The 13,643-nt window shown below is 37.7% G+C and overlaps 1 protein-coding gene across 1 annotated transcript in view; it reads right to left on the bottom strand.

The window, feature by feature from the left end:
• Positions 1-422: 422 nt before the first annotated feature.
• The window catches only part of IRSp53 (Insulin receptor substrate 53 kDa), a 217,929-nt gene continuing 204,708 nt past the window's right edge, over positions 423-13,643 (bottom strand). The window contains 5 exon segments of the mRNA XM_071669639.1: positions 423-3,745; positions 3,747-4,395; positions 4,556-5,064; positions 7,954-8,125; positions 12,493-12,604. Of these exon segments, the coding sequence (XP_071525740.1) occupies positions 3,092-3,745; positions 3,747-4,395; positions 4,556-5,064; positions 7,954-8,125; positions 12,493-12,604 (2,096 nt within the window). The 3' untranslated portion in view covers positions 423-3,091.

The raw sequence follows: 13,643 nt of genomic DNA, 5'->3' as shown, positions 1-13,643 counted from the left end.
ACCCAATTGCCTCTCCCTTTTGGTAAGGCAGCATTAGGAACAGTTGACCAGGTCTTTGAGGTAAAATGCTTTCTTGGATCCTCTGTTCCCACTTTTATACATATAGGGAAGGGGAAGACCCAGTCATCTGCCCCTGCCATTCATGGTTGCTTTCTAAAACACACAAAGAAAATGTGGGTTACTCTTCCTTCCTTCCCAAGCGTAATGCATATAAGGCAACAATACTGCCAATGCCCATCATGTAATTCTTCTGACCACTTGCATGCTAGGATGATCTAAATACAAACTTTTAATCAGACATACTTATAAGCTGATGAATTTACCAATATGCAGACAAGATTAATGCTATATACCTAAATTGATATTCAAGGCAGTCATAACAAAGTAAAAAGCTTATTATTTTTGAGGAAATAAGATAAATGTTGATTATAATAACTTTTATTTCTCTGAGTAACTTCTACAGGTCACTTAAGTACCCTGTATTACGTTGTCTGGCTACACATCTAAACATACACTGTACAATGGAATTTAGTAACTCCAAACAGTACCAAGGGAAGACAAGTACAGTGGAAATTTTCAAATGGGAAAGCCAAGTAATCTGTGATACTCAAAGACACAAAAGGTTGTGGGCTTTACCTTAAGTAGACACTGCTAAACAAACTTCATTATGCTTCTCAGATAATCAAACAAGCATAAAGTAAAAATAATTTTTGATCACATTACTAGTCATCCACTGTACATGATCCTTTTCTTGAACTTTACATGAACAATGATTGGATCTATACTGTTGTGTAGTCTTCATGAACCATATACTGAGATATGTACTATTTCAATCAATCAAAGCTAATTCAAAACCCTCTCATTTACTAAAACTCTCACATACATGTATTTCCCATTTAGGATTTGCAGGTTTTGATAAGTATACATGAAATCAAATGTTGTCTATTCAAGTCCTTTAGTAAAACTCAGCCTTTTGTAGTGTTGTTTTTATGTACTGTGTCTTGAATACCACTCAGTTTTTTGCCACTAAACACTTTCAATAGAAATATCCTTTTACATGTTCTGAATATCATTCATTCAAAACCCCATACCTTTCATCTTTTTATTGCCATCACTTTTTCCAAAGTGAACCAAATGAAATAGTCTGTCCACATATATGTACAAAACAGAAACTTAGCTTATGCATATGTATAATATTCTAACTTTGTAAAAACGACCAAAGTCAGACATTATAAAACAACTTTAAATATACATACTGACATGTGACATGCCTAAATTTGCAGATGCAACTGTATCTGAATATTCCCATATATATAGTTACAAAATACCCCTTCTTCATGGTTTAGAAACAAGATTATATACAAAGAATAACAGGCTATAAAATCACTGTATGTAACAGCCCCATTAGTTTCCTAGATATTCCTCCCTCTTTGATTACATTTATATGCCTCATTGCAGGTATACAGTCAACTTCAGTAAAATGAACAATAAAATGAATGATGCAAGTCTCTTTTTAATTGAAATTATAATTATTGCTTGTGGTAACTTTCAGATGATGATGGGGAGTATAAAGAGGTTTCATTTTCCTCAGATGAAGGAAAATGTAAAGAGTTTTCATTAAGTAATCACTATCTGTGCAATTTTTCTTTCTTTTTGCAGCTGCTCAGGGCAACCTTATTCTGAGGCAGGTCGTGTCGTAGGTTGCCCATGATCCTGAAATATAAGTTAGTTGAAGCTTTCATAACACAACCAACTCATTATATATACACAGATGTTTGCTGTCGACAGCAGTTATGCCTTTAGTACGTACCTCTGGGGACTTAGTGTCACCAAAAAGTTCCACAGTCAACACTGTCCATGGAATATTACGACAACTCTTTGCTGAAGATCATCTAATGACTTACTGGAAATCAAAACATGGGGATTATTCTTCCTTGAATGGCCTATACAGACACTGGTGAAGGATTAACATAAAATGGGTATCTATACAACAGATACTTGTACTGTCTACAGTTTGGTACTAGATTGCTTTAGGTTTTGTTGCTATAAGAAATATTTATTAAATTCCTCAGAACTCCCACAATCAAGTTAACATTTGTTCCATAAGTTTTGAGTGATTACAGACTGATGTAGCTTTGGCTGTCTGTCCCCTAAAAAAAAAATCCATGTCCAATTTAAAGGTTACATTTCTTTTAAAAGTTTCTACTCTTTATACAATATCTAAGTCATTAGAAATTATTTGTTGAAATTTGAGCAATATCAACCTTGCCCTCTGAACTTTAAGCTCAGTAGTGTAACTAATAATCTAACTTGGCCTAAAAGAAGTCCCATAAACCACAAAGATCCAACACTCATCTATCCCATACTGTAACACCAACACATAGTCACACAAGTTTCTGCAGAGCTTCTTTAAAAGCAACAATATTTACACTAGAAATAATACTGCACAGATAGCTAAATTGGCTAAAATATACACACAACTCATACAATAACAAGCAAAATAGATAAATTAGGAATGCAACTTAAATAAAACAGATACCCTTACTGAAATCAAACAATCCAAAGTACAGAGAAAATGTTCTCCAGAATGGCTAACTACAGAATTTCTACATTAACTCTTACACTAAATCTCATAGTTGACATGCAGGAAATACATTCCTCCCTGTTTTATATCAAACAAAGAGGGGTTAATAGAGCTGATAACTATGATAAGGCACATTTAATGAACACAAAACATTAACAAATTAAGCAGATTGAATGCAAGCATTGTACAGCAAGGAGGCACTTGTTAATCACAATCTAAAGCACTATGTCTGGATGTTGGTTTTAACATATTTACAGCAATACAAAATGTGAGAGAACAAAAGGAGTTGGTTCAACTACTACAAAAGCATGGTCTAGGCACAAACAGTATAAAAAAATATATGCTCATGCATTACATACTTAGTAAAGTCTATTATCTTTTTTGGCCTTTGGTGAGCATACTGGTCAGAAGCACTAGTTACTTCTTGTACTGTAAAAATCACAAAAATAATATTTAACTGTAATCATGACTAACTCTTTTTACATCCTGGTCATTGGCCCACTTGGGTCATACATCTGCAACAGAGGGGTCATCTGCCCAGAGGTCATACCATGGCCCACACAAATTGCCTGTTGTGAATGATACCTGGTCCAGGCGAGATGCACCTTCTGGGTATTTTAGACGACGGTTCATAAAGTCACTATAATTAAGTATATTCAGATTCCCACCATACTGCCATGAATTCATTTGGTAGTGTTGTTCCTGTAGCTCTGAGGCATCTTGGGGAAGTGGACACTGTGGACGAGATGACCTCTTCTTTGGAGGAAGTGGAGGTGAAGTATTGATGTTGAAAGATGTATGAGTAGAAGCTGAATGATGAGATGGGTTAATGGACTGAGAAGGCTCATAGTGCTGATTACTCTTTTCATAAGACTGCTCAGTGCATCCATGAGGGCTACGACTCTTTCTGGAATTATTTATTTTTACAGACTTCATGCTGTTTCTAGAGTTTTCAGTAATTGGTGCTTGGGATAATAGTGGAGAAGAGCAGGGACGGCTTGCTGGAGATGCCCATGTGAGAGATCGTGACACCTGTTTCCTGGACTGAGATCGTGTAATAGTTTTCCGTAATTCTCGACGATGATCACTAACAACCATATAAATATCTTTATCATCCTCATCACTTCCTGTCAGAGTGCTATTTCCAGAGGATGAATTCTGTCGGAGAAAGCTCATCTGTGATAGCGTGGGTAAATGACAAAGGAAGTCGTTGCTCATTTTGTGGTATAGGCATTGGTGGCCGGACTGAGTAGTCATTTGTTGGCTGACTGGATGCTAAAGTGGGTGGGGCAGGAGGCTGAAAGGGTGGAGGATCAGGGATGTCTGTATTCAAATTTATGAGTGACATATGTTTCCAATCCTCAGACCACACATCTTCATAATCAACACTTCGGATATCATCTAGGATTCCCCTGCAAGAGTCCATCCCAAGACAGAGTAGTGATGAACTCCGAGATAGTTCTCTGCCACGTTCCCTTTGAGCGGCAATCTTCTGAGCACAGGGTGACTTTGAGGTTGACCTCCTAGCCTTTCTTCGAGCTATTGTGACAAAATGATCAACATTTAGAGATGGAAGAGAAAGGTCACGGTAATGCTTCTCTCTCAGGGTCTGACTTCTGCGTCCAGGTGTTGGTAGTGTCATAGCAGCATCTTGGAGTGCTGGTGCATACTGAAGTGTCTGCGATTCACTGGATTGGTATAAGTCACAGCTTGGGAGATGAGGGGGAGATGTATGCTTTGATTCATGGAGCAGAGCTGAGGCTGACCTCAGCCACCGTGAGCTGAGACTATTCATGGAATGTGGGTCAACTCTGGAGGAGCAAAGGGATGACAGTGAAAGCAGAAAACATGAGACAAAAAATACAATCAAAAGCATAAGCAAGGCAATACACTCACATCAAACTCATAACACAGACATTAAGATGATGCATGTGACAAGCAAACTATCAGTGAATGCTATCAAGGACATACCCATTAAGATCTTCATCAGAGTAGTCAGCATCAGGGTTGACTGGGGGCCGCAAGCTTCCACTCTCGTTGCTGAAGCCACTATCATCACTTGAATGGAATGATGAGGAATTTCCACTTCCTCTCTTCTGGAAGCGTGAAGAGAGGTGGGAAGAGGCAGCAGCTGTCGTAAAGGAACGACTCAGGGTCATAGAAGACCCAGGAGTGAGGGAATTGCTGGGGGTAAATGGATTTGATCCTGGTCGGGAGTGCGACTGAGGTTGGCTAGAGGATTTCTTCAGGGATGGGGCAGAAACTCGGGGAGGGTGAGGTTCCATGAATGCATGATTGAAAAGAACTGTGTTAACACTGGAGGAGACTGTGGTAGAGGTTCTTAGTGTCTCATGAGAAGAAGCTACATGAGATGATTTGGAAGAGGTGGTAGATGAGGTGGAGGGCTGTGACATTGGAAGGGTCGTGGAAGAAATGGAGGTACTGGCATTGGAGGTGGTGGTGGGACTTGAGGCTCGGAGCTGAAAAAAAAAGGACAATATTAATAGGTGGAAAGCATCATGCGGGCACAAGCATAAGCACTATATAATTGCTAAATATATTTCAAAGCTATTACTGAAGAAAAAATGGACTCAGTAATGGAGTCTAAACACATCTATGGTGACTGAATCTGTCTTCATCTATGGTGACTGAATCTGTCTTAGATAATATATCTAACTGATTCAGAGTAAGAAGTCCTACATATGTGCTCTTCAAGAAAGTTTCCATGAGCCAAGGCATATAAAGTGGCCAGGGGAAACACAGAAAGGTCTATGAGATCTGGTTGTGGATATGGGGCTGTGTTTTTGGTGCATCAAACATGACAGCTAGAGAATGGATGTAAGCAAATGTCTCAGATAATATATATGTAACTGATTTATAGTAAGAAGTCTACATATGTGCTCTTCAAGAAAGTTTCCCTGAGCCAAGGCATATAAAGTGGCCAGGGGAAACCACAGAAAGGTCTACGGGATCTGGTAGTGGATGTGAGGCTGTGGTTTTGGTGCATTAAACATGACAGCTAGAGAATGATGTAAGCAAATGAAGTCACTGTCTGTTCTTAATGCAACTTCATTACTGTGGTATATGGCAAACAATTATGAAAAAAGAAAAAAGCTACTGCAAGTCCAGTAGCTGTTCAAGTAGCTGCCTCCTAAATTTCTGTTCTCTAGTGATTTCCCTAGTAAAATACTCATGGCATCACCATCCCTGCAGACATCCTAATCAATCATTTAATGGATGCCAAAGTGGACTTTTAAATATTTGATCCCAAGTTATAAAATTCATGTTCAGTAACAATGAAGAGTAAATCTCTTTTGGGGGAAGGACTATATTTCCACTCTGGAGAATCAAATGTTGCCTCCATTTGGCCAGCCTAGAGGGCTGAGGACCCCGATTCTGCAAAATTAATTCCCATAAAAGCTCCAGGTATGTGCTCAATCCATCTAGTCTAAATGGGATGGAGTTAAAGATAACAGAATGATAGAAACTCTCCATAACCATAATACAGTATGTACTTACGGGATCAAGCCTAAATGATTAGATAAAAAGTGTAAATCTTTTTGCATTAAGTAACCAACAATGTTTCTAGTTATGCTAAATAAGTTGCATTGTTTTCAGCAAAGTCAAGTTGAACACATCAAGACTGATAGACCTAAATGTAAGAGCCATAGTTAGCAGAATGGAATGCGGTCATACAGGTATTTTCTTATCTTCAACATTTACCTGAATGAAATAAAAGAATAATATTCATGATATTTTGTAAGTCTGAGAAAGATCTGTGGTTACTTGAATATGAAATAAAGTAAATGTATGGTAGGTGTCTTTTTGAAATGTTTAATGATGAAATTTTCATTTAAGAAATTCAGTAAGAAATGAAAAGTTAAAGTGCAGTAAAGGAAAGAAACCAGAAAAAATTTGAAAATGAACACAAACAGCCTCAATAATAAGAAACAAGAAATGATGGGAGCAACATTTCAGTGATAAAGGCTGCTAGTAGGTATGACAAAACTCACATATCTGATCATAAAAGAAACAAGTTTGTAGACAGCAATATGACCTAAGAAATGGTTATCATTCTCCTAAGTTTGAAATCCATTCATGGGAATGATGCATGTACCTTCTATATTGTAAGTTTATTGTCAGTTTAAAGTGATTACACTATGGACGTTTTTCCTACTGTGAAGTATTACATGCCTACACCTTTATCTAAATTTCAATTGTACACCATGGGAAAATTCTTTTACAAGAGGTTGAAAGGATATCCTAACATCTACGTATCTATATCTCTGATACCCAATCCTTTCAGGAACTCCCTCAAGGGGGTGGCCATGGCCAAAGTGTCTCCATAAACAGTGAACTTGTACTGCTTTTTAGCCTTCAGTGCCTTGCCCTTAACAGGCTACTTGCATAGGGCAACACTAACACAGTGTTTTCAGAGGCTCTAACCTAATGTTCTTACCAACTATTTCCACCTAATGTGTCAACCTAATGTTCCTGCCAAATGTTCCAAACCTACTACTACTACTTAAAGCTCCCATCTAATACTCTTACATGCTCTTGTTTAATGTACCAGCCTATTACTTCTAATCTATTGCTTCTACTATTTTGCCAAAAGGCAGGGCTAGCACACAGCACTCACTGCAGGAAAATCTATAGTTATGAAGAATGAGTTGTATGAGTTAAAAGTCGTCAAGTGTGACAAGGAGAGATTGTACGTTTGTGGACAGAAAGCCTGTAGTCCATGTGTGGGAAAGGTAGAAAGAAGACAGCTACATCAGTCAGGGGAGGGCAAGATGACAACAGTGAAGTGATGCCCCACTACACAGCCATCACTAACCCTCCAATGCCTAGGTGGGTATATACATACTTAGAAAAGTGACAAGTTTGTTTGAAGAAGGTTTTCATGAATTAGAATATTAACAAACAGGGAAGAAAAAAACAGGTATAAATTGGAAAAATGAAGGACATAGTAATGTGGTACTGCTAAGTACAGAACTTAGAAAATACACAAAACCAGATTGCCTTTATGAATGAATAAAGTAAAGGAAAACTGTGAGAAAAAAGGGTTGAAATATATGAATAAGTGGATATTTCCACTGACAAAATGTGTTATAATAAAATCCTTATTCAATTAATGAAGCCTACTTAATGTTCATAGATAACTAAAGATAACATATGCTATAATATATTTATATTAAAGGGGAACAATGTACTGTGTATGACCAGACTGCCAAAGTAACACATTCAGAGTGAAATATCACCATAAAACACAGCTTGTTATCTACTTTTTACCATGATCATTTTACACAGAGTTAAATGCATAACTATTCCCTCTTACGTAAAACTGTATCAATAATGCAGAGACTCACCTGGATCATGTTGGCACTGGAGGACCTGTGTTTGGATGGGTAGCGATGGGTGAGGGCAAGAGGGAGCTGAATAGCATCACTACTATGTCCATCACTGCCACTTGCAGCTGGGATGCTGGTCTGGGGGTCATCTATGCTACTTCTACTCTTTGGATGCTGTGTGCTCATGGAACTAGCCATCCAAGGGAAGGAGGTAAGGGTATAGGATCAATTTAACATACCTGAGTTGATATAGCAATACAAATTCTAAGAAAAATCACTTTTTATGATGTCTAAAGACTTACTGTTGAGTTCTGTCCACAGTCTAAAGGAGGAACATTGTTAGATGGTTATTTTATCAAGAGTGCTGAGCTTTCTTAATAGCATATTTGACCATGTAGTATGACATTTCTACTTGAAGAAGAACACTTGTTAACTAGAAGACAGATAACTATGATCACAGCTTAAGCATTATTTTTTGACAAAAAGTAAATTGGACCATACACTTAGACAGTCATCTGAAAAATATGATGAAACTATGATTATGTCAATAACTGGTGGATTTTATCATCATAGCGGTCAATTATAACCTTCAATCCTATTCCTTCCCTTCTACTAAAGTGGCAACCAGGTGATGTATCTCTCTAAAGATCATTTTAGCTATTAGGAGCAGAAAACACAAGATGGAGTACATAGGGAAAACAAAGATGATCAGCAACCATTTGCCCTGATCATGACCATAAACATGAATCCTATGGAAAGAGTTTATTAAGAGAAGGGCCATAGAAAAAGAGACTAAATCTGATTAACAAGGCCCTGGAGATGCATCAGATTTGTCTTTGACTAAAGAACTATTAATGGATGAATAATGAAACCACCTTATAATCTGCTACAAATCATTGCAGTTACAAAATTATGTTTTGTAACTATCTCTAGCATTATAGGTTTACCATGTACTAGTTTGTTAAGAGCACGTTATAGTTATTACTATCATGACTGTGCATAATTTAACGCTTGAGCTACACATTAGGAGAATCATGAAAGAGTCGAATCATCTTTTTACAAATATAAGAATCAAATTGAAATATAGGGAGAAGGACATGTTCATAAAATTATGCACTATATGTATATCAGACCAAAACTGGATCATGATTCACAAGAATGGTGACCATGACTAAAAAAGCACAAAGCTCTGATTGACAGCCTACAGAAAAGAGCAACTAAGATGGTACCTGAACAACAATTCAAGGCTTGAGGCAAAAAATCTGTCCAGCATGGATGTGGGTAGAGAGAGGGAAGACCTGATTACAGCCTTCAAGTTTCTAAATCAGGTGGGTGATAGCAACTGGAAACAATTCTTCAAGAGATACAGCATCAGAGTTTGTTGGGAAGGATGTTATGTAGTAATAGTTTAGTGTTGAGTTGGAATAAACCAACAAATGAGGCAGTGAATGTTGGCAATTTACAAAGGTCTAAAAGGCCATTTGAGAGCACAAACAGCTCAGAAGAAAGGGCTCCATGTGTAGAACTCTCTCTCCATAATGCACAAACAGGTAATTACAATGCGAAATTGTTATCCTGTAATATTAATTACTATAATTACTGTATATATGTGGTTGTCCTACAATATCAATTACTATAATTACAGTATGTATGTGGTTGTCCTGCAAAAATAATTACTATAATTACTGTATGTGATTTACAAGCCAGAGGTACTCAGTGAGGTTAGCTTGATAGATCCCATTTCGAAAAGATGTTTAGGAGATGCCACACACCTGCAATAATTCCTGGAACCTAAGTGCCTTGCAACAACCTAACCAGGTGGTTCCTGACTGCATCAAAGCTATCAATGGACAACAGAGAAAAGGATCAAGTGTATACAATGGCCAAGGTAACTGTCTTAATACTTCATGATGCTGCCGCTTATCTTGGATAGACAATGACCTGCCCGCAAGTTCCTGCACTAGAATTGCACCACAACTTAATGGTCTTCACTCAACTCATGAAATGATAACATCATATAACATCAACTTAGGAGGTCATGCTGCCGATGTGGAGCATCATTAAAACTTCATATGTTAAACAATGGAGATACGTCTATGTTACCATACCAATGGATTTGATGAAATAAAGTAGTGTACAATCATCGGCTGTGAAGGGGAACAGTTGCCAACTGCAACCCAAACCAAGCACACAAAGGTGGCAACATCACTGGACTACCATGTGACAACACTGTCCAGTTAACCAACACCGCAGGCTGGCTATATGGCAATGAAACAATGACTTGGGAACTTTGCAGTGTTTGTATACTTCTTAAAATCAAAATAAAAAAAATACTGGCACAAGGTAGTGCCAGGATCACATGAAGAAAACTGTCATGTGTAATGTGCCTAGCCACAGATCCCTATCCACAACCAGGCCCCACAGACCTTTAAGTGGTTTCTCCTTGCTACTTCATATGCCCTAATTCAATCCACTGACAGCATGTTGCCCCCTGTATACTATACTGTCCCAATTCCCTCCATGTTGTGCACGCCTTTCACATTCGTGCATGTTCAGGCTCTGAGCACTCGATAGTACTTGTTTCAGATCTGATATATAGATGTGAAATCCAAGTGTGTATAGTTTAGGACAGGTCAGAAATGAAAGCAACAGAGATGAATAACTTGAATAGTATGGTTCAAATTGGGAGAACAGATAGAATAAAGATGAGAAAGTTGTGCAGTGTGATAAAGCAAATCAGAAAGATGCACGGAAGGATAGTTTGTTCAAGAGGAAATATAGAAAAGGTGCAGGGAAAGCTGAGCAGACCACAGAAATGGGTACATGAAGTGAGAGAAATTCTTGGGACAAGGTATATTTCAGGTGAAGATGCTGGAGGGAATGATTAGGGGTTGTATGCAAATGAAGCAATTTGTTGTATAGTGGTGGTGTGAATAAGAGACACTGGTCTCATTTGGCAAGTTGACTTGAAGTGTTAAGTGAAAAACTATGAAGAACTCTTATAAGAGTTAAAGTTACAAACACAAAGTTACAATCCCTTGCATCAAAATTGTTGAAGGAATCAGCTAGTGGATTTGATATATCAACAAGGTGCATGGTGGCTATGTATCTAACTATATCTCTGATGCCTGTTCCATATGGAACTCTCTCAAAGGGGTGGCCATGGCAATAGAGTCTCCATAACTAATGAACTTTAGAGCCACTTCTCAGCCTTTAGTAACACCCTTAACAGGCCACTGGCAGAGGACAACTCTAGTGCAGTGTTTGCTGAGGCTACTACCTAATGTTCTCACTACTTTTATCAAATGCTCCTTCCAACTACTTCTACCAAAAATTTCTACTTAATGCTCCTGCCTAAATGTTCCCACCTATTACTTCTATCTACTGCTCCTACCATTTTGCCAAAAGGCAGGGCTAGCATATAGTGCTCACTGCTGGACAATCTAGAGTAATGAAGAATGAGCTTTGCATTGTCAGGTGTTACATATGACAAGGAGAGCTCGTATAATTGTGGACAGAATACCAGTTGTCCACATGTTATTGAGGCAGAGAAAAAACAGTTACCTGGGTCTGAGGAGTGCTACTTAACAACCACTAAAGTATTGGCTCACTAAGCAGGCATCTTGAAAATCTAAACAGATCTGAACCTTATTCAATTTGCTACATCACGTATCAGAGTCCTAATGTAAAATACTTTTATTCCAAGGAAAGAGAAGGTACTTCCCTATAAGATACTTCACAAGCTGCAAACAGTAGTAAGCTATCTCCAAGAGAATATATACTGTTACCAGTTACAAAATATACCTTAAGTTTGGTTAAATACTAGTCAACTTTTACATTTAAACTAAGAACGGCATAGTACAGTAAATGTAAATACAATAAGCGATGCCATATGTCACATGCAGCTCTAACTGGCCAAAGAAAAAAATTCTCAATGTTCAATTACCTAAACATCACCATGGTGGGAGGACATCACATGTTCCTTCCAAAGACCCCACCCAGCTACTTTGCAAAGTAAATAATGTATAGTAGACGAGATTTTGCAGAGCTTAGATGATGATGACAGCTGGCTATCATATTTGGATAAATCAGGAGCCTATGAAGAATGATTCTGAATATAAAATTTGAGGAAGACTCTACCATCATGGACAGAGAAGGGAAATCAGGGAAAAGGATGATGCAACAGGTTGATGGGTGTGTACTGGGTTTTAAAAATGGCAGCAAAATACTAAGATTTAAATGCCTAGCATTAAGCCAAGGTATGAAGAACTATAAATGTCTCTGAAATGCTGATTTTAAATGAATCTGGCTGTTTAAATGATTCAAAAGAAATTTTTAGTATCTCTAATTTCTAACACTGTATATATCTTTTTAAAACCTGGTCCATCCTACGGGCTTATATATAAATATGTCTAGGGGTTACTAAATGGTACATCAAAGGCTATGTAGCTTAATACATGAAGAAAAAAGAACTGTTGAACTCGGCTAAGGGATGGACACAAAACAAGGAATACAACATTCATGAATGAAATACAACAAGGACAGAATGTGACATACCCAAGAGCAGAATCATCTTCTTCATGGATAATTTCTGTGTATGCAATGGGAAACCATCCACATCGTTGAGTCCGCAGGTTCTCTCCATACTGCCAACCCTTGTTCTTCTCACCTACGGATGATGAATAAAACATAACTCACCAAGTTCTGAAATTATGAATCCACTCATCCATCTCTATGGTGAATGTTTTCCGCATACAAAACATAGAAGCACATAAAAAATGTTTCTAAACCTCTTTTCTAAAGTGATATTTAGTGTTTAGAATGCCTGAAAACTTTTAAGTCAGTTTGGCAACCTAAAGAGTCAAGCATCTATTACAATCATAGAGTTTAAAAACTGTGTCTAAAAAGAATGAGGTTTGGCACAGATGACATACATGAACCAGAATTTCATAGTAAAAAATAAGCAGCAATGAAAGAGGATTAGAAAAAACGAAAATAACACTGAAGGACAATAGGAAATTTCAAAATGTGTGGCAGTGTGAATAGAACTCAAAAGGAACTTTCTGTGATTACATGGGCATATTCATGGAATGTATTTCAAACTCCTTTCAAAGGTTCACTATTTACAACATACTAAAAGGGAAGCATAAAAACAAATAAACCTTCATGCTTCCAACCTACTACTTCTACCTAAAGTTCCTGCCTAATATTCCTACCTACTAACTGAACCAATTGCCTCTATCTAATCCTCCAACCTTATGTTCCTGCCTACTGCTACTATTACTCCTGCCATTTTGCCAAAAGGCAGGGCTATTGTACAGTGCTCACTGCAAAAGAATCAATAGTTATGAAGGATGAGATGTGTGAGTTCAGTCTTGTCAAGCGTCATGTGTGACATGAAGAGACTGTATGTTTGTTGGCAGAATGACAGCAGTCCATGTGTGGGTGGGGCAGAAAGAAAACGTGGATGCCTGAAATGCTTCAAGCTAAATTTCATACACTATTCAAAAAGCAATGAATTGAAATCTCTAATGCATGTATGAAGAAGAGATACGAAAGTTTCGTTAGGTTGGTAAGTCCCCAGAGGGAGAGTCTAAATCAACATCTACAAAAGTATCATTTCTTACTCCAACACTTAAAACAGAACTCCTACAAACAAGAAAAAATCTGGGTATATCCATTACCAGCTATAAGCATGCATATGCCTA

The sequence above is a fragment of the Panulirus ornatus genome, chromosome 14, assembly GCF_036320965.1.
Source record: "Panulirus ornatus isolate Po-2019 chromosome 14, ASM3632096v1, whole genome shotgun sequence".
NCBI classification, from domain to species: domain Eukaryota; kingdom Metazoa; phylum Arthropoda; class Malacostraca; order Decapoda; family Palinuridae; genus Panulirus; species Panulirus ornatus.
Note: the sequence above shows the minus strand (reverse complement) of the source record. Positions and strands in the feature narration are given on the sequence as shown.